General features: G+C 44.4%; 1 protein-coding gene across 7 annotated transcripts in view; it reads right to left on the reverse strand.

Moving 5' to 3' along the window:
• Nucleotides 1-27,625, reverse strand: part of CTBP1 (C-terminal binding protein 1) — a 284,958-nt gene that overhangs the window by 27,368 nt on the left and 229,965 nt on the right. For all 7 annotated transcript variants that reach the window (XM_088454291.1, XM_088454290.1, XM_088454296.1 and 4 more), the window contains exons 2-3: nucleotides 27,215-27,369; nucleotides 8,455-8,599 (exon numbers count right to left, since the gene is read on the reverse strand). In XM_088454291.1, the coding sequence (XP_088310417.1) occupies nucleotides 8,455-8,599; nucleotides 27,215-27,369 (300 nt within the window). The remainder of the gene's footprint in view (nucleotides 1-8,454; nucleotides 8,600-27,214; nucleotides 27,370-27,625) is intronic.

Raw genomic sequence — 27,625 nt, forward strand, 5'->3', positions numbered from 1 at the left:
CTGCTGTATTATGGGTTTCAAAGTACACAAACAACAGTGAACCTTCGATAGAACAGTGGAAGAATTTGTGTACAGTTCCGAGTTATATTATTCTGATACAGTGCATATACTGTAAGACCTTATTGCACCTGTGTCTGCCAAATACTAATGCAATTTCAACAGAGAGTATGCCGACAACAAAAGCACAGTTTTACCTCCGGGGAGTTTCATCGAGTGCCATAAGTAATGTACAGGGCGCAATAACAACGACAAAAACTGCATCATGGTACAGTTGGTGTAATGTATACAATGATACCTTTACTGTCACCAATTACAGTGATGTGGTCTCTCCTTTATTAGTAAACAGATTCAAATTTAAAATCAAAATTTGGCTGGATTGAAGAACCCGAACTTGTACAGTGATCAAGATTTTCAGGAAGCTTTGGAATATTTATAAAATAAATAATATATATTTTAGCTTCAATCTCTAAATTTTTCAATATTAAATAGATTTTTTTTTTTGTTTTTTAATTCGAACAGCAACATTACAATGCTCTTAATCACAGGTATCCAGTCCTACGGAAAACCATTAACACTACTAATGGTGCATATACACACGGTCAGATTTTTCTTCAGATCTGAACGATAACGATTTAAAAAATCGTTCATATCTGAAAGAAAAATCTGACATGTGTGCAACGATGAATGATGTGCGTTCCCGTTTGTCAGATAACGATATCTGACATCTGATGTGTTTGCAGTCAGTTTTGTATGATTTACATTCATTTTAATACAGGCTAAAATCGTTAATCTGACATATCTGACCGTGTGTATGCACCTTAATGCAGGCATTAACTCTGACATGTTGGGACACGTTTGCCTCAGGATTTAGCTAAATTGTATTTCATAATACATATACACAGATGTGTCCTCAAACTTAGGCTCAATACGCCATGAGCTGCGAGACACCTGGCGCGAGTGGGCTGCTCCGAGTGGTGTAACATGTTTTTTTGCAACGAGATACGATAAATCTCCTTCATGAGACTGCACTGATTAATTTGATAAGCGACACTTGTGCATACAGTATATCTGTGTCAATCTGTATAACAGGCTCCGGGCCTGATTCAGCAAGGAACGCACGGATGCAGACGCACGCACCAGTCCACTGCGAGAATATGCTAATCAATGCCTAAGCACAGAGACCGCAGCACTAGTTGCAGACGCCCAGTCCCATACTAAGCCGCCCATCTCCCTTTACTGATCAGCACGCAAGATGGCATAAACATTGGTAACATCTGAGACATTAGCATAATAGTGGTTGACCTGACCTGCCGCAGGATTTTTTCCGCTTCCTGTGTACAGCTTACGGTATGGCTGCATATGCCGCAGCACTGCCTTAATTATGCACGCCCCTATACCGGCATTATACCGCCTGCGTTCGCCTGACCACCCCCCATCACCACCTACAAATGGCACGACCTGTCAATCAATAACAGAAGGGTCTGCGTACACACTGCGTGTAGTCTGTGTACCATAACCCGAACGCACCGGCTAGTTAGCGCACGTGCAGATCGATGCATGCACAGTTCAAAAACATCAGCCGAGTGCGTGCGTTCTCTCCTGTGCGTTCCTTGCTGAATCAGGCCCTCAGTGGCACATATAATGGGAGTTTGGTACTTACCGGTAAATCCTTTTCTCTGATTCCGCAGGGGACACTGGAGGTTATTACATTGGCGTATAGAGGTGTGTTAGCTGGAGCTGGCACTTTAAATAATTTGGAAGTGTGAAGTTCCTCCTCCTCTATGCCCCACCAGCCCCTCAGTTTAGAAAAATGAAGACCGAGAGGAGATGGAGAACAAGAGGAGCAAAGAAGCAAAAACCACAAAACAAACAGAACCATACAAACACACGGAACCAATCTAATAGGCAGGCAAAGAGTGCTGAGGTGGGGGTCCAGTGTCCCCTGTGGAATCAAAGGATTTACTGGTAAGTACCAAAATCCCATTATCTCTTTCATCCACTAGGGGACACTAGAGGCTATTACACTGGGGACATCCCAAAGTTTTCCCCACAGGCAGGAGCGCTCTGAGGAGCCTGCAGAACAAGGCGGCCAAAGCATGAAGCGGACGCCGCAAATGTGTCAAACCGATAAAACTTCACAAAAAAGGTATGTACCAAGGACGGCACAATTGCATGGTGGAGGCAGCCCGACGTGCCGCCCATGACTTATCCACAGAGCGCATGGAATGCACTGAAATAGACGGGAGGAGGTTACCTATCTCTGCTAATATAAGCCTGTCGTATAATCGGCTGAATCCACCTACCCAACATCTGTTTTGAAGGTGGCCAACCCCTCCAAACAGCATCATACAGAACAAAAAGCGAACCAGTCTTACGGAAAAAGAGCCACATCCAGAGTCGAAGATACTCTGTAGTCCTCAACCGAGGAAGGCACCACAATAGGTTGATTTATGTGGAAAGCAGACAACCTTAGGAAGGAAAGTGGCTTGTGTCCGAAGCTCACACTAACATCATGAAAGATAAGGTACGGGGGCTTACAAGACAGGGCCCCCAACTCAGACACCCGACGGGCCAAAGCCAGGAGGAGAACAGTCTTCCAAGTCAAACACTTGATATCTACCTCATCAAGTGGCTCAAACATGGAAGACTGAAGAAACGCAAGAACCAAAATTCAGGTCCCAAGGAGTTATAGGAGGAACAAAAGGTGGTTGCACCCGCAATACTCCCTGAAGAAAAGTCTGCACCTCAGGTATGAGGGCCAATTTGCATAGAAAAAAAAAAAATAGAAAAGGGCAGAAATATGCACCTTTAAAGACCTTAAACGGAGACCAGCATCAAGCCCCGTTTGAAGAAAAAGCATTAACCTGGATAAACGAAAAGTCCTAGACTGAAGGCCACGACCGCCACACCATGACACATAAGACCGCCAAATGCGGTGGTAATGCGCAGCCGTAACCGGTTTTCTGGCACTATGCATAGTGAGGATAACAGATTCTGGGATGCCTTTGCGTCTCAAGATAGTGGCCTCAACTGCCACCCCGTCAAACTCAGCTGCGCTAGGTTGGGTTACACGAAAGGACCCTGTTGCAGGAGGTCCGGACAAAGTGGCCATGGGTCATCTGCTAAGAGTCCGAAGGTCCGAGAACCAACTCCTTCGAGGCCAGTCCGGTGCTACGAGAATGACCGAGGCCGACTTATGTTTTATCCGCTTTAGTAGATGAAGTAGTAGAGGAATCGGAGGAAATCGGTAAATTATGTCGTAGGTCCATCCACTGCCACTGCAGCCGGATACAGAGTTCTGGACACGTATCTTGGTAGCTGATTGTTTCATTGAGATGCCATGAGGTCCACTTGAGGCCGACCCAGACGACGGACCAAGGTTTGGAATACGTCTGGGTGAAGCATCCATTCCCCAGGGTGGAGATCCTGGTGACTGAGATAATCTGCTTCCCAGTTGTCCACTCCCAGGATGAACACCGCCGACAGGAGCACTGATTGATTCTCGGCACACCTGAGAATCCGGGTGACTTCTCGCATTGCCATGTGACTTCAAGTTCCGCCCTGTTGATTGATATAAGTGACGGCCGTCGCGTTGTCCAACTGAATTCTCACCGGATGAGATCTTAGTAAGTGTGTGGCTTAGAGCAGAGCGTTGTAAATTGCTCTGAGTTCCAACACATTTATGGGCCACCTGCTTTCCTGTGGAGAGCAACGTCCCCTGAAACTTATATAGTCTAGGACCACCGCTCCCCATCCTCGGAAACTGGCGTCCGTCGTCACGATTATCCAATCCCACACTCCGAATCTTTGACCCGCCAAGAGGTTGTTGGGTTGCATCCACCAGAGAAGAGACACCCAGTTTGAGGGGGCCAACCGGATCATTTGATGTAGTAGTGAGACCCCTGTGTTAGGAGGTCCAGCTGCAACACACGGGAATGGCATCGTCTGAATCGTAGTGCCTCGAAGGCAGCTACCATCTTTCCCAAGAGACTAAGACAAACTAGTAAAGATACCTTCTTCTGTCTGAGGACTAGCTGAACTAGTAGCCGAATGTCCTGGGCTTTTTCTTCCGGTAGGAACACCAGCTGTAAACCCGTATCCAGGATCATCCCCAGAAATTGAAGTCTCTGAGACGGAATTAGGTTGGATTTATTGAAATTGATCACCCAGCCATGCAGCGTCAGAGTCTTGTATGTCAGTAAGGCGTGGTCCAAGAGAAGAGATTCCGATGGGGCCTTGAGCAACAGGTCGTCTGAGTAAGGAATTATGGTCACACCTGATGTCCGAAGGTGTGCAATCATGACAGACATGACCTTAGTGAAGACACGGAGTGCAGAGGATAAACCTAACGGAAACGCCCCAAACTGATCGTGTAATATCGCAAAACGTAGGAAAGCTTCATGCGGTTCCCAATTCGGAACATGTAGATCGGCATCCTTTATATCCAGAGAAATTAGATACTCCTCCAGTTCTAAGCTCGCAATGACTGATTGAATTGACTCCATCGATAAACCATCAGATACTGATTGAAAGACTTGAGGTTCAGGAATGGCCCTACAGACCCGTCCGGCTTGGATACCACAAAAAGGTTTGAATAGAACTCCAGACCCCATTGATGTAGCGGAACTGGAAACAGCACTGCTGATTTTAGTAAGGACTGAATTGCCTCTTACAGAACCTTGGCCTTGTCTGCTGACACAGGTAGACCCATAGTGAAGAAACGTTTTGGTGTTGAAACTTTGAAATCTATCCTGTACCCTACGGAGAGTGATCTGCGAGTCCACGGATCCGAAGAGGTCTGGTTCCAAGCCTGTTGAAAAGTCTTTCATCGAGCTCCTACCGTAGGAGATCCCAGGTAGGACGGGAGACCATCATGCCACCTGTTTTTCAACTGGCTTTTGTTCCTGTCGACGTGCAACAGTCTGTAGGCAACCTCTACCTCTGCCGCCTCTAGCCTGTCTGGAAGCATCTCTTGCTCTACCACGAAAGGGCTGCAGGGCACGAAAGGAGTGAAACGAGGAACCAGTGTAAGTCCTCCTGGGTGTCAGGGCAATTGAAGGGAGAAAAGTAGACTTACCCCCAGTGGCTTGGGATATCCATTTGTCCAGTTCTGGACCAAAAAGCATATCACCAGTGAACTGCACACCTTCAACCACCCGCTTATATTCTGTGTCCGCTTGCCAAGAGCGCAGCCAGAGAGCTCTGTGGGCTGTAATAGCGGAAGCGGATATACGTGCACTGATCTGGCTGATAGCCTTGGAAGCCTCGCCTAGGTAAACTGCTGATTCACGGATGTGTTCTGCTAGCAGTCTTAGCTCTGCTCTGGACATTCCGGAGTCCAGACCCATTATCAGCTGCTCCGCCCAGCAGGCTACAGCCTTGTTAACCCAGGCGCTAACAACCATTGGTCTGAGTTGAGCTCCCGCCGCAGTGTACACAGATCGTAGTGTTGTGTCCAGCTTACGATCCGAAGGGTCCTTGAGTGACGTAGCACCAGGGACTGGAAGTGTCGTCTTCTTTGATAGGCGGGTGTTTCCCACTTTTCCATCATAAATGATGGAAATGGATAGCTGCAGGCAAAAGCGTTGTGGAATCTGGAAACGCTTATCCGGTTGCTTCCAGGCCCCTGAAACTTGGTCCTGAAGCTGTTGCGAGAAGGGAAAAAAAGAAAAAAAAAAAAGATTTATTTGGTAAACAACAAGAGAGAGTCTAACTTCTGATTTTCAGGTACTATGGGCCTGATTCAGAGCCGGACGCTCTGACAAGAGCGCTCGCTCTGAATCAGGGCCCTCCTACCTAAAAGTGGAGCGGCCTCCTGGCCGCTCGCATAGCTGTGGGTGACCACCCACAGCTTATGTGAGCGGCCAAAAAGATGGTTGCGATGGTCAAGACCATCGCGACCATCTGGCTTGCGACGAGACCCTGCGGTAGGACCCATAGCGACGGCTTGGCATGCGCACTAGGGCACCATCGACAAGCTTGCGAGCGCTCAGCGCTCGCGAGCAGGTCTGAATCAGGCCCTATGTCCTCAGGTAAATTAAGGACCTGGCTGACTGCCCGGATTAAGGGCTTCACCCCCAGAGAACCAGATTCTAAATCTGGCGGTGCGGACACATCTTCCAAAACCTCGTCCAATTCACGCTCCTCATTTTCTTCTTGTGAGAGTTGTTCTTCGTCCGAATCATCCGACTGGAGTACTGTTGGTAATGGATGTATTTGTGACAGCTTTTGACAGAAAGTAGAGGGCATGTTACTAGTGGAACCCATGATCTGTACAAGGCTTTCCACTGATTTAGCCAATCCTGACGTCCAGGGGGGGGTTGTGACCGTCGAGACTCGACCAACTCAGACGTTAAGTCCACCATAACTCTAGGTAGGTCAGAGGCCCATGGTGGAGTAGGCGAGGCAGTAATAGGCAGCTCTACTACTGTACAATCACTAACATCACAAAGTGTGGAGCCACTAGCAGTTGGCCATGTTTGTTTATCATTGCACTTTGAGAAAACATTGTTTGTGAAGCCTGGGTGGCCCTGCCTGTCGTCATGTTATAGACACAGCTCACGCACACAGAATCAGTAAATATACAGTAGAATCAGAAGGCTAATGGGACACAGAGGGGGAGATTCACACCACTCCCTTCCCTAATTACTGGAATCCCTGCAGCACCAGCCAATTATGGCACCCCAGTGTGCTCACAGCTCTTTGAAAGGATCCTGTTGTAGAAGGGCTATCAGGTGCCAGGAGAATCAGCCCGGATAGCCCGACTGAGGCTGACCAGACTAGAATTGTGGAAACACAGAGCTGCTCCTTTATGATCAGTTATTTTCGCCAATCTCTCAATGTGAGGCTATAACTGTCCCGTCCCAACACACAATATCTGCCATAATCTATAATAGAGGCCCCATAACGGGAGCAACTCTGATTTTGTCTTTACAGGCATGAAAAAAACGGCAAACAATTTGGCCTTGTTCTCAAGTTTCCATGAGAGGGTATAAAAACCGTGTCAACATCAATCAGCACCAATAACTGACCTTGCCATGGAGATTCATGATGGCTAGTTAAAGGACAGATTCATATTGACACGCCCACCAGAGAACCACGTGCCAAAAAATAAAAAAATAAATAAACCCAGAGCATACCGTTCATTCCTCAGCGCTGATTACATGCAGGTTAAACAACAAAGAAAAAAATGTGCTGAATGGCTGGAAAATTAGGAGCAAGTCATTGAAAAAAAAAAAAAAAAAAGTGTACCATATTTATATTTAATGTCTATGGCAAAATTGGTAAAACAGACTGTGCGTTTCACACACTATAGCCATAATCCCTATGGTTGCTAGTGCAGAATACATCCTTTCATTTTAAATGGCTGCTTGCTCTTTGGTTTGTGAAGCAGAATGGATACTTTGCCCTAATTTAGTACATACCAGCATTTTGCACAGGAACAGGGGAAACGACAGTCAAATTGTTACATGTTGTGATGTCCTCTCGATGTAACTGTTCCGGTCATTGTACGTTTGTTTGAGGTTAGTCATCAATCCCGGGCATCACCACTCACACTTACTGGTAATATATCTTAGGGCTATCCAGATTCCATAGCAATCCGCTTCTAACTGCCATGTCATAAACCGTGCTAGATAAAGGACAGCTAGAAGCAGATTGGTTGCTATGGGTAACTTCTCCACTATATCGCTTTAGAAGATGTAATACATCCCTCCTGAAGAACCCAAGGAGTGTTCGTCACACCAGCATTGCCTATTTAAGAATAGAATTTGATTAAAAGTCTTGGGGGAGGGGGAATAGGTCTCTAACTTTCTTGAGAGGACAAGTGTAGGAATTACCCATTGCAACCAATTAACTTCTACTTAGCATTTATCTGTCACAGCCTATACCAGACTTGGCCAACCTGCAGCTCTCCGGCTGTCTTGAAACTACAAGTCCCAGCATGCCCTGCAACAGTTTTAGCATTTCCTAATAGCAAACCATGGCAGGGCATGCTGGGACTTGTAGTTTCAAAAACAGCTGGAGTGCCACAGGCTGGCCAGGCCTGGTCTATACATTACAAGTAGATTGGTTACTATCGCCAGCTACTACCTCCCCCAGAATCTTCAATGACCCAGGTATAGGATGTCCTCTGCAGTCACCTGATCCCTTTTCCGCATCATCTATAAGATATCAGCAATAAATGGTCTAACATACACCCACACATTGCTCCATAGGTGGCTGGTCCTAACCAACATTTATATAGATGGTATAAGAGTTGTACTTCGCAAAACACAGACTGTGCGCTTATTATGCACATTAGAACACCCCCTGCGCCCGCACAAGTTACTAATTAGATAGACACGGAAGTAACAGGGCCCGAGGTGCAATGTGCATCTCATACAGGAATCTAAAGCACTTGCTTTATACTGAAAACAGTGATAGATTATAGCCAAGATCCAATGGATAATATACCTAGATCTCCAGCGGACTTTATGTCAATATTATCGAACCCGCTTCCGATCCGGACGATTATTCGAAGGGCCTTGAACTTCTCCAAGTCTTCTCGCGTTAAAGTGATCGTGTGATACATCAGGGCGCCCACGGCTTCATTTAGTACCTGCAAAGACAGACATGCACTTTTTACCCTCCAGCTGTAATAAGTCACAAAGTTTGGTCTGGTGAAAATTTCTCAGCCACATGGAAAGATGAGAAAAGCTAAACGTTCTAAAGGAGGACAGGTGGGGAAGTTTCCCATAGCAACCATTCTGCTCCCAGCTATCTTTTTAATGGATGTGCTGGACAATTGATTGCTATAAGCGGATTGGTTGCCATGGCCGACTTCTACACCTGCCCTCTTTAGAGGATTTGATATAACTCCCCCTTAAAATAGACATGGCAGATGCAGGCAGCCTGGCTGGTCACGCATGTGCTGCCGAACCGAAAATCCAGATAAGACCCTTGTTACATAAACTTCCTCGTGCTATCGCCAGCGAGCCCCTGAGAATCCTAGCATTGCTTTACGCCCTTTAATAAATAGGACAGCTACATCTGAGATAACCAACACTTACAAAACACAGATTTAGAGAGTTTTTAAAGACATACAATAGTTATTTACAACAATGGGCAGCCTATTACTTATGTCTGTAGGCTTATCTGTCATAATAATTTTTTTATTTTATATATATAATATTATATATATATTTTTTTTTTATTTCTTTTAAGAGCTATATATGTATGTATGTATAAATGTATGAATGCATGAAGTAGTGTGTATATGTGGGTACTGCGCAAAAATACCTCAAAACCATAATAAAATTAAAATGTAAACAAACCAGTGAATAATAATATTAGATAGACAGAAATAATTATATAAAGAAAGTAGCAGGCAGTCGCAATCTTTTTAGGTGTCAGATTGTGCGTACCGTATAAAAGTGAATTCAAGCGCTTTTCTGACATTTAAACGTATGTCTTAGTATTGGGAGATGTGGGATCTCAGTGTCATCAGTTGAAACACCACCAGCTGCTGCTTCATCTACCCCTTTGAGGTGTTCCAGCTGATGACATCCAGATCCCACAATAAGAAGAAATACGTTTGGATGTCACTTTTATTTGTTACGCACAACTTAAGCTTTTATGGAAAATACTACACTCTTAGGCCAATGTTCTATTATATTATATATATTTATAACAAAAGGTAAAATTCTGGGAGAGGAACTCTAATCTGCTCTATATTTATCTGCAGCCAGAAAAGTAAGACGCTCATATAGTACAATAGAATGTTAATGTCGCTTAACTTCAGAGATCCCACATATTACAATGTATAAGATCAGAATATTTTAGATACTCAAAATAAAATTATATATATATATATATATATATATATATATATTTTTTTTTTTTCTCTATATCTATCTCTCGCTCTATATTATATATATATATATATATATATATATCTCTATCTCTCACATACATACACACACAGAGATATATATATATATATATATATATATATATCATACACACACATAAACACAAAATAAAACTATTATAGATACTCACAAACAATTATACACACACACACTTGCGTTTCCCATTTCGTGAGGCAGATTGTGTGTTTAGAACACGCACTCATCAAATAATTGACCCTGCCCAGGTAACCGCAGTTGGAAAAGAAATGGGACGATTGGGAGCTGAGCATTTTGCACAGGATACAATGGGTCATATAATACAGTCTGACTGGGGCTTGTAGTTCCACAACAGCGGACAACTGCATTATGTCTATGCCTGGTCTACGTCTGAGGATCTGCATCATTTCAAAACGTAAAGTGTATTGCCTATTATACCCGACTGAATATTTATGGAAAGGTTTGGTAAAGAGGAGCCAGGCTGTAAAAAGTGGCGAGCCCGCCATGACAATTATTCCACAAACATGTGATCTTCTCTCCCAATGCGGTCTCCTTGCATGTGCGGCCCTCTACACCGCTGCTCTGGCTTGGGGGAACTTCAGCATACATTTGAATTACATATTTCTCCCTCTGGGAGGTATTCTGCAAATAGTGATTCAGTTCCCGATTGCGGGCGCCACAAGCTTATATTCTCTGCATTGAGCTTGTGAAGTGTCTAGATAATTTTCCGAGACACTTCAGCCCTGAAGGCCCTAATGTTGGAAGAACAGTGGGAGCCCCCGTGTGAGTTACATAACTTCTGCATTTCACATTCCAAAATAAAAGCTGATCATTCCAGAGTAGCATAATCTGCTCGCTCTGTGCCTCCCGCTGAATAGAATTCCAACACTAACTGGGCTCAAATGGCTGCAACATGTTGACACGTTCTTATTTGCAAACAACCGTCAGACACAATCGACTCTGCGAGTGATTATTAGCAGCACTGTGGTTTCCCATTATCCTCGAATGCTTTGTGATCTGTACTCAAAAAGATGAAATCGCACTTTGTTGCTGGTGGCGTTAAATACTGGTGAGGCAGGAAGCAAAGCTGACTACAAAACAGGAGTACGCGGATTCTGCATGGATTGTTCACGCTCAAGAGTCATGCTGCAAGGTCTAGGCTTGGCATTCTTCACTGGATAAAAGGATTCTGGGCAGTTACATACAAATAAGAACTTGTACAAATAGCCAATCTTAATTAAGGCATCACACATGTACATGTAGCGTGCTCACATCAGAACGACCACTTGAAATCTGCCCCCTAGCCCCAACTGAAAGAGGCGGCCGGTTGTCCCTTTTTTCATGCCAGCAGTGTACAAAAGGAGACCTCCGGGCTCAGTTACTTGTTGCTGCAAGGGGGGAGATAATAAAAGCTGGGAGAGGTCACTAACGACTTATACATCTCCCAGAACACAGAGGCGCTCATGCAGAGAATGACGCATAGGGCGCAATTCGATCGTTTTGGACCTTCCTCGCGCCTGACAGAGCTATTCAATTGTTGCTCCTGTCGGGCACGAACAGCTTCTGGCGCCGGCATTTCAGCTTGTACCCTCCAGGGGTGGGGAGCTAAATTGCGCAAAAAGTGATCTGTTTGGGTGCCAAACGCCACTTTTCATGATCGCGCCCAGCACTCTGGTCGGGTGTAGCCGTTTTACAAAGCTAAACCCGACCTCTGAGGAAATTGGCATTCATTGAATAACACCCCGCGATCTCCCGTCACTTATTGCGCTAAAAATGGACGGAGGAAAAAAGAAAATTTTTATATAATATAATATATATATATTATATTACTCACACATACATCCAGGGGTGCACTCACCAGTCTTCATACAAAAAGATATTTATTCATGACCAAATTGATACATAGCAGCATCGACATTTCGGTCCTGTGCTTGGACCTTTGTGAAGTATCTTGACAAAGGTCCAAGCACAGGACCGAAATGTCGATGCTGCTATGTATCAATTCGGACATAAATAAATATCTTTTTTGTATCAAGACTGGTGAGTGTACACCTGGATTTGTTTTCTTTTGCTGTCCTATTTGGGTAGACACCCCAGTACACTATGGACTATGACGTGGACCCATTTGGATATATATATATATATATATATATATATATATATATATAGATAGATAGATATATGTATATATAGATACACACACACACACACCTGTATACATACATATACACACACACACACACACACACACACACACACACGAAGCACAATTTTAGCCACCCAATTTTTTGTTTTGTAAATTACATACACCAAACTCTACATTAGCGCCTTGGTATTGGCGACAGACCGGAAATTGCTGGTACTGTGTCCACTGAATAGGAAACTGATTCCTACCATTATCACATACTTGCGGCACTGTATACATTCGTAAGATCATCACATGTGCGATGGGGTGAGCATTTTAAAAATGGGGGGGGGGGGGTCATCCCAGACCCTGTTCCACTGCACGAAGATGGGATGCTAATAAATGAAATCTTCGCGTGGGACTCTGTCGCTGCGTCCCCGTAGCTGAAGGGCGGGTGCCCACACCATACTGGGTACGTGGAGCGCCTCTTTGGGGTATCTGGGCCTCAAAACTTTGTGCCTGCTCCCCTTCTTCTAAGTTCTGACTAGGGATGGACCACGAAACCAGTAACATTGAAGTTACCATTAATTATGCCATTGGAACGTTAATATCGATGGCACTTTGAACACTGCAGGCAATACATAGAGGTCTTCTGCATTAAACACTGATTGTTGTGCCTGGAAATATTTAAAGGTCAAAATAGTATTGAACACTGCATTTAACAAAATATTTGATTGTAAAAAAAACTAATGTATGCAAAATTATTTATTTATATTTTATAAAGTGCACTCGTTGTACACAGATTTGTAATTTTATTAAAAAATTACCAAAATAAGAAATGACAGTCTCAATAATGCTCCATATGCAGTGATCCCATAAAATAGAGGACCTCATTCCCGAAGCAGAATTTATGTTCAGCATCAAGTCAACCCTAGTGATAATCACTGAGGCAAAGATTGCCCACAAATAGTGGAGTAGGTGACAGGTACTGTCCATGTTTAGGGCATTCATCCAGAGGAAGAGCAATGAGGGACTGGTGGGGGATGATAGGAATCTAGGAAGTCACCTCAGCAGCAAAACACTGGTAAATTGTTATAGGTTCAAAATAACTTTAAAACAAGCAGAACAAACGATCCCTCCCTCCCTCCCCTCCCTCATTTGAAATTCTGTGTTCCAAAGAGTCACTTCTCTGAACCATGTCCATTACATTCAGATAAGCACTGCTCATTAATGACTAGCTAAGTGACTATAGTGTTCATTCTAGCAACCTGCACCAGTCACACCCCATGCAGCTCCACTTTCCTGTCTCAATGCTCTGGTGCTTCTAGCACACTCCACTAATGCAACCCACCTGTGATATACAGACCAGAGTGTGCTAGAAGCACCAGAGCAAAGAGCGAAACCAGGCAGGAAAGAGGAACTGCACTGGTTGTGACGGAATACATACGAATTACCGCCAAACTTATATTATCCCGACAGCGGCAGGCCGACACGGCTGAGAATACTGATCGTCCCCAGGTAAGTATGAACTAACCTAATCCCCTTAAGGGGGGGGGTGCCTAACCCTAACCTTCCCCCCAGTGCCTAAACCTAACCCCCCTTCCCCGCCGCCTACACCTAAGTCCTCAGGGGAGGTGCCTAACCCTAACCCTCCCTCCCCCTAGCCTAACCCTAACCTCCGGGGGGGGGGGGGGGGGGTGTGACTAACCCTAAGTCCCCCCCGGGGGCCCTAAACCTAACCCTCCCGCGGCTGTCGGCAGCGGCGCCCGCCATCACTTTGATCGGGATGCCGGTGCCGGTCTCCCGGCGCCGGTAAAACGAGTGGCGTCTACATCTAGACGCCGATCATTTCACCCTCGCCGGGATATGACAGTCGGGAAGCTGGCTGTCGGTATAATGTCATCCGGCTTCCCGATTGCATACCGTTGTGACAGGTGCAGGGTGCTAGAATGTACACTAGAATACACAGCAGTAATGCGATATGTACACAACACCGCTGTGCGGAATATACCGTCTGTAATGGCAATTCCAGTCACTTACCGTTTTGCTCTCTTGAATAAGGTGAATACTGAGAGACAAAAGCTAGACAGTGCGGCAAGTTTACACGATCGCAATTATTTATATGGCAGCTAAAGCGTTACCAGTTTCTTTACTTGATAAAAACGTTACGAATTAATGTTCTTTATCAAAATATTGCTGAAATGCAGTTTTAAATGTTCTCTCCCCTATTACGGGGGAAGAGCACTTCACAATCCCTTCGTCCTCTTCCCATCAACCGGTCCCACCTTAACCACCATCGCCTGATATTTGCCAGCACCAAGCCCAACTCGCCAACCCATCAGTTGGCCTCTAAATCACTCGTCTCACACATCAAGAAACCCCATCTCTCGATACTACCTCTCTTCAACTGCCCCCAACACCCAAATCTTCCAAACAACTTGAGAAGCTCGTGTACAACCACCCAATTCTCTTCCTGACCCGCTGCAATCGGCTTCTGTGCCAAGCGTTCCATCTCTGTGCCCACAGCACACAAACCTACCTCTCCATCCATGATCGCCATCTGCCCTTCCCTAAACAATAAGTAAAATCTCCTTGAATATGATCACATAACAATACCAAAATAATTTATGTTTTGGGGAGTACAATGGATGAGCATAGTATGGTCACCCCAATGTCTACATCAGGCCTCCCCAATCCTCCTGAGTGGTTGGGACCGCTGACTGGATAATGTTTAGCATACTAATATGTGGCCAGACTTCTGGGGGAAAGGGTGGAGATGGAATTGTTTTTGCGTAGAATAACGGATTTAAAAAAAAAAAAAATAAACTTTTTTGGCTGTGGTCAGATTATCTGATGGCAGACACACTTTAAGAAGTTTTAATTATTTTCTCTAAACCCACTCTTGATTTATTATAATTACCCAACTTATATAAGAACATATAAAGACGACATACAATACAAACATATGCCTAAACTGGGTAACACTGCTGCAGTATAGACAAAAAAAAAAATCTATAATATAGCCGTATAATCTCAAAACGGACTCCAGGTCACTGGTTACCTTAGTTTTAATATAGATTAAAGGGAAAAGGAGACCGGTATCACTACAATATAAGCATAACAGTAAAAAGGTAACACAAGTGGCTGTTCCAGTACACTCCACATTTCTAGCAGAATAATGAAAATGTTATCAATAAAAGGCTCTTTGCTGAATTAATCAAAGAAAATACTACAAAGCGCAGAACTTACAGTAAACAAAAGGAAGGCAAGAACTAGGCCGAGCGTCTGGGAAATGATTAATGGCGTTAAGGCAGAACCGTGACTTTTGCAACAATGTTACAAAAACATGGTGAAAGTGGACAAGAGTTTCTACTGGTATAAAGAAATCTCCCTGTCCCTCTACATCTTCCCTGTCTCCAGCCAGCCAATCACATTCTAGCTACAATGATCTTGGCCAATGTCAGCGAACAGAACACATATTGCAAAGTAGCATGGTTTCTATGGATACCCAAATATAAGTAATCTGGGAGTTGTCCGGGGAATACCTACCTCCATTATTTGGACACAGTTAAACAAATATAGCCAAAATAACTGTAACCCACACAAACAGACAAAATTACATTACAATGTACCACTCCCTGGTTCCCAATTATCAACCGTTGCCGTTCTATAAACTGAGTAGTCGCTCCCCATGTCCGGGCTCGCTCCCCCTTCTCCTCCACCCCTTTCTCTCTCTATTACACTCCACCTTCACGTCTGTTGGTATATGTAGCAAGCTTTGGAGAAAGAAAGTACCAACCAATCAGCTCCTGTCATTTCTCAAACACTGTAAAATGACAGTTAGGAGCCGATTGGTACTTTGGCCCAGATTTATCAAGTGATATTCTGGTCATTACGAATCTTAACTGGTGCTCCAACCAATCAGCTCCTGTCATGTGTTTGAAATACAGTATCACCGTTAGGAGCTTACTTCTTTGCCTACTTACTTTCCCAATACCCCTTCCCGCTTCACCCGACTTTCTGGTACTTACCTGCCCATTCCAGTAACAATATATCTGCTTTATTACAGTTCTTGCTGCTCTCAAATTTGGGGATCCTGGAGGGCCGGTTAAAGTGGGGTGCTACTATATATGGGGCACCATAAGAGTTGCACAAAGTATTTTAAATAACTAATTAGAAAGTAAGTGAGCACTTAATGTAATACCAATAACTGACGTGCACTGAGGTCAATGGCTGGGGAGACACACATGTATAAAGAGAGTATTTAGATCAAAACTCTGGAGCATGACAGGGAGTAAGATAGGGGAGGGAATATGACAGGGGAGGCGCTGACTTCCCTGCCTACCCTGACCGCACGTCCCTGTATTTAACCATAACTGATATTTCCCTAATTTGGCCAAGTGTTTTAACTTGAACTTTCATGACTTCCCAATAGCTCAACACTGGAACATTGGTGGAGGTCGCTCTCCTGAGACCCAGGGGCACCAAAAGGGAAGGAAGAGGGGACACAAGTAGAAAGTATCCTGACCGGTTTGGGTGTCTGAACCTGCCCTAAGATGGTGTGTGCGACGCCTCCTTGAGCTGTACACGGAAACCAAGCTGGGATTCTCACCATTTGTTAGATTGACAGCAGCCTGGCACTTAAACTAGGTACCGGAAGAGATGAACAGCGCCAACAGGTTATCGGCGAGCTGCTCCATTGGCAATGGGACGGAATGTGAATCGATGGTAATCACTGGGTTTTAACAATTTACGGATCACGAGTGTGGTGTGACTAATGAAGCATCGTCACCGGCTGCAACTCTCGTGGGGCATTAAACAGAAAGAAAGGAGCAATCACAGGGGTAGGGAGAGCGAGAGCCAAATAAATACAAATAGCTTAACTTTAGTGCAGACACACGCACTCTGAAAAAGGAGGATAAAAATAATGAACGCTCTACAGAAGACGCACGGTCACCATTTTGAAAGTGGCACAAGACTGCCGCAGTAAAATACAGAATTTTTTTATTTTTATTTCAGGGTAATTGTGTTACAACTATGATAAATGCTACAACATTATTCATCCACAGATACATAAATTAGACGAGCACCATGTACATGCGCATCTTCTGAAAGATCTTTCCTGCAAGATGGGGCAGCACGGTTGGTGCAATGGTTAGCATTACTATATCACAGCAAGGAGGTCTTGGGTTCAATTTCCACCATGTTGCTGTGTGAAGTTTGTATGTTCTCCCCGTGCATGCGTTGGCTTCCTCCGGGTGCTCGGGTTTCCTCCCATCAGCCAAATAAAACAAACATACTGGTAAGTTAATTGGCTCCTGACAAAATAACCCTAGAGCAGGGCCTGGCCAACCTGTGGCTCTCCAGCTATTGGGAAACTACAAGTCCCAGCATACCCTCCCAGCAATCAGTTAATAAAGCATGCTGGGACTTGTAGTTTCACAACATCGGGAGAGCCAGAGGTTGGCTAGGCCTGCCCTAGTGTACGTGTGTGTGTACATGTGCCAGGGATATAGAACGTAAGCTCCACTGGGACAGGGACTGATGTGACTAGGCCTAATATTATCTGTAACGCGCTGCGGAATATGTGTGCGCTATACAAATAATGGTAATAATAGTAAATAAAAGATTAGTGCTGTAATAAAATCCTGGAGAATATTCCATTCAGGAGTTAGTACAGCTATAACAAGGCAGTACCTTAGGGCGATGTAGTCTAAAAGGAACTGAAAAGCTATTCAATGTAAAGAAATGACAGCAATATCGTTCAATGCCTCCCACAACACGAGCAAACTACCCATGTTTTATAGCACAGATACAGCCAGGTATGTGACGTCATAGACGCAGACCCCATAAGTGAGTTGCCATGGCTCATCGGCCCCCGTCTTGCACACATGGGCAGACATTGGTAACAAATCCTGGAATGGTTAGTGTGTAGCGGCAAGGCCCAGTGTATATTGATAAGTGACTCTCCCCCTTCCAACTATTTACTGTACCAAGAGCACTCAATGTATCAATCACAGACACGATAAGAATGATAGGGTCCATAACGGAGGGGTCTTCTACAAAAGAGTCTCTGTGCCAACTCCGCTCCAAGAGCTGTCTGGGTAAATACAAGCATAGATGGGTTTTTAGAAGAACCAGGTTACAAGGCAACCTAGAAATGCATTTTCCCCTTTCTTTTTTAATTCCAATATTGCTAAATAAAAATCGTTACATAAAATGTCAAACTGATTTGCTATGGAAAATATATCTCCAGGCACAAAGACTATAATAATAATATATTCATTACTCCAACCAAAATCACTGCAACCTGCACTTGGCTCATTCCTACAAATAATAATGGATGTCAGGGTACCTCTGGTCCTGATGGATATTACTTACTGCCCCATGTGACGCGCTGCATCTAGCGGTGATGGGAGGAGCAAGAAATTTAGTACCCATTGTACATTTTCCAGCCACAATAAGCAACGCTTATTCAAATCAGCAGTTAATTAACACTATAAACCAAAAAGGAGCCATCACGAATGATTGATCGATTTCAAAGCCGAGCCTGTATTTCGTGCTGCGGCAAGGGATGGATTGTTACACTCTATTATAAGCAGCCTAGCAAACACTATTTGACAGTCTGTAAAAAGGCTTTTGTTCTTTTTAATTAGCACTGTCGTATGCCTGCAATAGGGATGGTTTTATTGTTAATCTCGCTGCCCGTCGCCATTCATCCAGGCCGGCATGATCGCCGAGCTTAAGAAACGTAGCAGAAATCAAGAGTGATGAGAGAGCGAGAAACAGAGGAATCAATGCAAGTATATTTACATGCTCTCACCAGCCGCTGCACCGTACAACGTGCCAAATCAGCACCCAGAGCTGGGCTTCCCGCATCCCACAAACTGATGGACCTCCTTGGACCACAGAGAAGCAGCGCCACGTTTTGGCTGCGCTCCAAGCAATTTAAAATATGCAGGGCCTACACGAGATGTGGCGATGGTGAAACCGTAGGGAACGTTCTTATTCAGACAGAGTAGATTTCATGCTCATCTCATCACATAACAGTCGATACAATTCTCCAGCAGAACAGGACTGTCTTTTTCAAGTCCATAATATACCAGGTCTGCTATGAAATTAGTACACATGGGTCTATATACTCCCTTGGGAGCAACAGTATTTTTAGTATTATACATTTATTTAAAAACCAAAACCAGAAAATCTGCATATAAAATAGATCCCAGTGTCAGACTCAGGCATGAGGAGCCCACCGGGGGGATGTAGGGGGTATTGGCCAATGCTTACGGGCTGTGGGCAGTCTTCTCTTCCACCCTACTGGCCAGGACCCCGCTGCACTGTACATCACACGCAAGGGGACAATGGTGCACAAATAACGGCTCAAAAGAAATACTCTATATGGATTAAATCAGGGGTGGGGAACCTTTTTTCTGCTGAGGGCCATTTTGATATATATAACATTATTTGCGGGCCAGGTGCAGGCCACGCCCCTCTGTGACATCACATGGAGGCGGGGCCACCATCGCTGGCGACTACAGTAATGCCTGGAGGATCCTGAGGATGCTCCGGGGAGCTGTAAGGGCAGCGGTGTGACCGTCTGAAGCGTCCCAAGGACACTCCAGGAGGCACAGCTGCATAGATTCTGGCTGCAGGGTGACATTCTAGGCACCCTGCTAGCCAGATGAGGCTAGCAGAAAAAAAGCTCCGAGGGCCAGAGCAAATGATTCCGGGGGCCTTATACGTCCCCCGGGCCTGAGGTTCCCCATCCCTGGATTAAAGCAAGGTCATCACCACAGAGAAAGCGGTTTGCTTTGGCAACACCAGGATGACGAAAAGGCAAATTATTTTTTTAAATCATTAAGAGGACATCATGACGCATGCTAGCAAAAATAGCTTCATACAAATGTACAATACTAATAAAAATACTTAAGTTGAATGAATCTGCCCCCCAATGGGGCAAATTAAAGTCTGTAAGTGTTGCAGTTTGCAATGAGAGGAAAATAAAAAAAAGAAATGACCGATATACCCAGCACATTAACCGTTATAAACTGTACACAGCATTTTTAATAATGTTCCATAATAAAAACCCACTGGTGTAGACACGTACCACACTGCAGTTTTCACAAAGGTTGTTAAACTTGGGTGAAAACAGAACAAGTAATAAGTCCATTGTAACAGAGGGGCTATGGCGTGTTTGATTACAGCGGGCACAGACATGCACTCTAATTCTGCATTAAATTAGTGTTCATTCTAGTACCCTGCACCTGTCACAAACATGCAGTTCCTCTATTCTGCCTGGGGGGGGGTCGCTCTCTGCTGTGGGGCTTTAAGCACACTCTGATCTGTATCTCAGCAGTTTGTTGCATCAGCTGAGTGTGCTAGAAGCACCAGAGCAGAGGGCGACACACCCAAGGCAGGAAAGAGGAACTGCATGGATTGTGACAGGTGCTGGGTGCTAGAATGAACACTATGAAAGTATAGCTGGGTTATAATAAAGGGAGACCGTTTAGCATTTTAGTGGTGAACAAATATTACATTTAAATTCACAGCAGGATTACTGTATTGCCAGAGTGCATTTTCTTTGTTCTCAGTTTACCAAGTATAGGAATATATTTTATTACAGATATTCCAATTACATTCTAAATAAACAGCTCCAATAGCGGTCACAAGATTGTACTAGATAAAGGTAGAATGCAGTGTGGCTATCAGTATTACTACAGATGCATCCACGTACACCCATTCCCAAATCACTAATAGCTAAGTTTGGGGCGCCATGAAAACTGCAACCAACCCACACCAGGAGCCTTTTTGGCTCATTCATTTTTAGAACTCGTACTGTGATAAAACACTCTGTACATCGTTTGTGTGCAATAGCAGTGAGTAAAATACCCTAAACCTGTGGTTCCCAAACTGTGCGCCGCGGCACCCTGGGGTGCCTCGAGACACTTGCAGGGGTGCCTGAGGTTGGTGGTTCAGCGCCAAATCAAATTCTTTATGGCAGAGGTTCCCAATCACGGTCCTCAAGACTCCCCAACAGTTCATGTTTTAGAGATATCCATGGTTGAGCACAGGTGGCTTAATTAGTACCTTAGTCAATTTGATTTAACCACCGGTGCTTAACCATGGATATCACTAAAACCTGAACTGTTGGGGAGCCTTGAGGACCGCATTTGGGAACCTCTGCTTTATGGTAATTGTAATGTAACTATGTGGACAAACAGAAGCGCAAACCTGTCCCCCACCACATAACTGAGCCTAAGGATGACAGGTAAGCACAATTTACTAAATTTCTATTCTGAATTTCTCAATAACAACATTTTGGCTTAGGGGTGCCATGAAAACAATACTGATACTCTAGGGCGCCGTGATTCAAAAAAGTTTGGGAACCTCTTCCCTAAACTGAGAAAAAAAAGCAAGAGACCGGGGACCAATATGAATGCGACTACCATGCCGCGATTGCGACAAAAAGCACAAATTCTAAGCCCTCAATACACTACAATACTGTTTCTATGTGGCTGTGATGCGAAAGAGACGTCAAAGTTAGAAACTCGCTATCCCATAAAGAGTAGAATTACAGAAAAGCACTTCTGCGTACATCTGTAATAAAAGAAATCTCTTGTGCCAGGCTCTGTAGTAGGTACACACTGGGCACTGCATGGCTGCTGCCACAAGAAAGCATCTCAGCAGGAACGCATATGGCTTCCGCGCTCTTACTGGTTCCTGAACTGTGCGTAACCAAATATTAAGAGCACGAGCCACTCAGTCAGGAAGCTCCTCAGTGTTCATGTGATTGACGAGGGGAAGGGGACTGTGCCATGTACATGGATCATGCACTACAATAGTAGATCATTAACAGCAGCTTGAATAAAAACGAGTTTTATCATTCACAATGAGTGTACAAACCCACTGTGTATAATAAATGGTGCTCCAGCCAATCAGCTCCCAACTGTCATTTTTCAAACAGATGACAGTTGGGAGTTGATTGGCTGGAGCACCATTTAATTATACGCAACGGGTTTGATCACTCGTTGTGAATGATAAAACTCGTTGATAAATGAGGCCCAGAGTGTTTCATTTTAAAGCGAATACAGCGGGGACAAGAAGAAATTTTGGGCATCTTTCAGAGGGGGCAAAGACCATCTTTACAAGAGCGGACACGCCCAACTCCTGTTACTTTCCAACTATATAGGGAGAAACTAAATTTTAATTTTGAATGGACTAGGTAGAAACTATGGGCCTGATTCCGACCCGCTCGCTAGATGCGTCCGCTCGCTCCCAGCGTATGGAAATTCAGCTAAGTGACGTCAAGGCAGGTGCTCGCACAACAAGGCATAAGCACGCCCACTATGTCTTGGCGAGCGATCACTTTGTGCTTACAGACGCCCACCAGCCTGTCTTTAGCTGCCCATCTCCAGGAAGTATATACAACCATCGGTACATCGGGTAACATCGGATCTGACCGCAGCGCTTGTGGATGACTGTACCCTACCGCAAGCACTGCGAGCACTTCAGTGTATTATTCAACCAGATGACGTGTACTATGACGTTGCCCATTAATTACGCACGCCTCAGAAACTGCGTTGAAACACTCTGGCACGCCTACGTCCGCAACTCCACTCCCCCGTTACTACTGGCCTGCCCCTGTTACCACCCACAAACGGCCTCTCCCGTCACTCATTCCACTGGGCTGTCTTCGCAGGATGAGCGAGCACATTCCGATCGATCGTACTAATTTGCACACGCGCACTGCGAACTACACGCATTCGCACATTAGCGAACATAGTCTGCAACAAGCGGCTGCTTGCTAGCGAGCGAGTCTGAATCAGGCCCTATGTTTGATAAAGAAAAGAAGGTCCCTTCCTTTTTTGATAGGTGGGAAAGCTTTATAGCAACCTTGCCAACCTCGACACAATCCCAGATCCACCACAGCATGCGTCTGACCCAGCGGTATGAAACTGAAATTCTTTTGGGGAATCCTCCCATTACACTGCCCAATGGGTGAGGAGCACCAGATACCCATCTTTACTTTCGTTTTTCACTGTATCTAAACACTATATACATTTCTGTATTTTATACCATTCTTGGGCCACGTGAAAACATAAGCCCACAATGTGCTGGGAAATGTTTATTGTGTATTGTTCATCACCGTGTATAATATTTGTATTAAGCGTGATTTACTTGTCTATGTATTGTGGACTTGTTTGCAGCGTTTATGCTTCAATAAATAAAATAAACACCCTCTTAAGTTTTAAATCTGGGTACACATTAGACAATCTGCAAACGACGCGTTGGTTTTTCCGATTTCACTTGAACTCCCGGACAAATTATATAGTGCACAGGTTCTCAAACTGGGTCCTCAGGACCCCAAACAGTGCATGTTTTCCAGGTTTCCTCACAGAATCACAAGTGAAGTAATTATCTCCACCTGGTGATCTTTTAAAATGTATCAGTGAGTAATGACTACACCTGTGCACCGGCTAGGTGACCTGGAAAATGTGCACTGTGTGGGGTCCTGAGGACAGAGTTTGAGAACCACTGATATAGTGCATACACACTGTGCAATCTTCCAAACAGCCAAACGATATTTTGTGCGTCGTTCGGTCGTTAGAACGTTAAGATAAAACGTTAACATATCTCCTGGTCGATTTGCTGACAGTATCTTCAGATTGAGCAGTATGTACGACAGATCTGAAGATGCGACAGACCCTGCGGGAGCGAGCATAGTGCGTACACACTGGACGATGTGAACAATTTGACGTTTCGAATCGACAAATAGTTTAAAAATAAATCAATCATCATCATCATCATCATCATCTGTGCACCACCAACACAACAGAAAAATTTCACTGTGACTTTATATAGAGCTGAAAATCGATACCGGAGGGGTAGACTTAACGAGTGGCGCTTTTCAAAGCCGCCGAGTCTTTGGAGGTTTTTATCGTGGAAGATAAAGCGTCTTGGGAAGGGTACATTTTAATAAGTGGCTTTTTCCAGACACCCAAAGTCTTGAAAAGTGAAAAACTAATAGTAGTCTTTATGGTTTTCTTTCCAGCAGTAAAGCAAATTCAGCCCTGAAAGTGCGTTAGTTGTGTGACCTGCTGGGGAATCTTTCTGGGTTAAAAACCTAATCAAAATGCCCCAAACCAGTGAATTTTATATTGTATAATGCCTGAACTCATGGGACTAGGAGTAAATCGGGGTCACCGTTTCATACTGGTTTCCTGTATTTTTTTGTTTCCCGTTTTCTATAAATAGAAGTCCCAAATTAAAAAGCTTTGAAACAACAAATATTCAGCCTAACAATTAAAATGGAGCTATTCCAGGAGTATTCTAAGTGACAAACATCCTGTTCTACAGCAATGACAATATTTAAAAAAAGGTATTATAAAACCCAACACGTTTCTCCGAGATCTAAATCCCAAACTGTTGATTTTCACAAAAGAAGTAGGTAGTAGCCTTATTCAGGCTGCTGTGCCTCGTGGCTGCTGTGCCACGTGGCAAGAGTCACATTGGTGGCTGCCACACAAATAGTGCACGTATGTTAGTCATGTAACAGTAATTGCCTAGAATATTTGGAGAATCTGCTCATTTATGCAGAGACATGGGAAACAAATGGGTGTGGAGGTTATTCCTGCTTCTTCATATGTATTTAAAGGCAGTCCGTCCGTGGAGAAAAGCAGATTTCTGCAGAGATGTCCCCAGTGGCGCCTTTGTTTTCTCTTTATAACGCAACCTCGATAGCTATGGCGGTGAAGCGCGACTGAAACGTATCCAGTGACAAATAGTCGTGTGTTACTTGACAAGCAACAGCTACGTCACACCAAGCAGGTGCGATACAGGGGGACATGAGGTGGCCAGGGGGGTGAGTTTGTGCAATACCTCTCTGCGCTGTAATGTATCGAAATAACGGTGGGCAAACACATCCTGCAATAAGCGGCAATGCACGATGTGGCTTTGCGCAGAGATGAAAGGTAATGTTAATACATTGATCACTTTATTATCTAACAGGCTGCAATCCAACCTCGCAGACTGTGGCTTGTGCACCGTCCCTGAATGATAAATGAAACACTCACATATTTAAAGTAATCAGTTTTCAATAAAGGGGATACATAGAAACCTAGAATTTGACGGCAGATAAGAACCATTTGGCCAATATAATCTGCCCTTATTTAACCCTTTGATATCCTCAACCCTATATGATCCGTAGTTCTTTAGGATAGTACAGAGAGCAAGTTGGACAGATCTCATCAAGTATAAACATTACATAAATTATAAGTATATTCTATTTAGTTCATTGGTATTCAGACTTTAATGTATATGCATATCTAGTAGTGAATGTGCTTGTTTTAGGGGCTTATGATCACTTGATCTGGATGCAGCATGAAGAGTAAGAACATACTGAGCCAAAACCCCACGCGTTTCTCTACAGACGAACACCCAAGCCAAATGATGTCCAATATCAAAGTGTCCATTCATCGTTCTAGCTGAACTAAAGATGAAAAGGGAAACTAGTGTTTTCATTAGAGCAAGGTAAATGTTTGGCAGGTTTCATTTTCTGTGATTTCAAATGTTAAGGTCAGTAATAAATAAATAATGTTTGCAGGGCTATAACTAGGGGTGTGCGAGCGGTGCATTCGCACAGAGCGCTATAGGAGGCACGGTCACTCACCCACGACCCTTGCATCTGGCTAGCATGGTGCCACAGCCGGTATAGCTGCTACAGTGCCGTCCGGAGTCTCATTTGGACTCTCAGGCACGCACACTGCAGTCTGTACAGCTAATCAGAGTGTGTTCTCAGATGTTCCAAGCAGTGTTACACTTACCATTGCTGTCGGTCCTGCCCCTCTGCGTGACGTCATGCACTCAGGGGGCGGAGCTGAGCACACTGCAGCCCTGTTACGCCGCTGAATGCTCGCATTGCATTTGCTCTTTCTTGTTTTTGCTACTCTTCGTTATAATTCTGTTATTTCCTAGTCTACTTTGAGGAAAACGGTTTAAACTGATGGAAGAGGCAGATTAGTAGGAAAGTGTATACGTGTAAGTACATCTCAGTTAGCTGTTTAAAAAGGTGTTCAAAGGTGTTTTTAGCATTCGTTTTAAGAGAACAAAACCCTAGATTCACCAATAATAATAATAAATGCTCTGCTATAATGTAGTCACAACTATAGTATTAAAGACTAAAAATTCAAAAACTCCACTAGTTTTCACAATTAAACTAAGGTATTTTTCATTTATTTTTTTAAATAGTATGAAGAAAAATCTGCACCTTTCCTATGCCATATCAATAGCCGTATACCATCAGTCATTGTACCTTTGTTTGTATATATAGAGACCATTCACATTACATTAATACACACAGACACACACAGACACACACACGCCCACCCACGGCCGTAGCAAGGCTTGCCGGGCTCTTGAAATATGGTGGTGTGGCCTAATGTAATTAGATGTGGTCACGCCTCCTTTAAATATATATTGTATTTGTAGCGAGCTAGACAGGGGGGACGCAGTCTGCTCCTCAGCCACGGGTATATCCAGGAAGGGGCGTGGGCATAATCAGTGTAATCGCTTCCCCCGCACGGCTGAACAGCAGCAGCAACCTCCTTAGTCCCACCGCTGCACAGCGCTGAGGAGACACTGCCGCTTACAGGTAAGGGAGGGGAGAGGTGGGCGGTGGACCCAGGCTTCTGCCGAGCCCCTTCATCAAGCCCAAGCAATCAGTACCCACCCCTCTCTCTACCTCTTGCTGCCTCTATACACACACTACACCTATGTTTGCGGCCTTGGTCACTGGAGGTGGCGGTGGTTTATCAAACCTTCTAAAGAGGATAAATGTAATCTCATTCTATCATTTATCTAGTGCATTCTATAAAGTTATAGCTAGAACACCTCCACCTGTCCGCAGCTAGAGACCCGGCAAATGGCGGGTCTGTAATACTAGTTTAATATAAATTACAAGGGAGGAGAGAAGTATAATACCCTAGGAGACAACAGGTCTACTACAATATAACACGTTCCCAGTCTGGCTTATGTGAAGTATAATTCAGCCACTGCAGTAATACAGAGTAATCCCAGCCTCCTGGGAAACACACTCCTCATTTCCCTGTAGCACAGAAACATTCCAGCTCTTTTTGTACTAATGAAGCGGAATTACGGGCAACTGGTCTCAGGCAGAAGACTTGAACAAGAACATCTGTGTTACCTTCTCGTGGATTTCTTGTGTGGACTGCGCGTCGCAGAACGCTACTGTGGCCACGTCTTTGAGGATTGGCATTTCTACCGTACAATCTCTGCCGTCCAGCAGGGCCACAAGTGGGCGCGGGTGCATGGGCCCATTCATAATGGGAGGTCGAATGCCTAGGGAAACCAAACAAAAAACAAACATTGAAGATGCGTACACAGAGATGTATTAAAGCACATCCAGCAATGCTATCCTGCATGGCCAGGTAAATCAATGTTATATGCGGGGGAGAATAACCAAAAAATATAGCACTTAAGCAAGCCAGGTAACAAAAACGTTTATTTATTTAATTAGTACGGTACATATTTTGCTGGGACCTTGAGCATAGACTTACAGGACCAGCAGAGAGAGACAGTAACCAGTAAAACCATT

The sequence above is a fragment of the Taudactylus pleione genome, unplaced genomic scaffold (genome assembly GCF_031769625.1).
Source record: "Taudactylus pleione unplaced genomic scaffold, aTauple2 ptg000611l, whole genome shotgun sequence".
NCBI classification, from domain to species: Eukaryota; Metazoa; Chordata; class Amphibia; order Anura; family Myobatrachidae; genus Taudactylus; species Taudactylus pleione.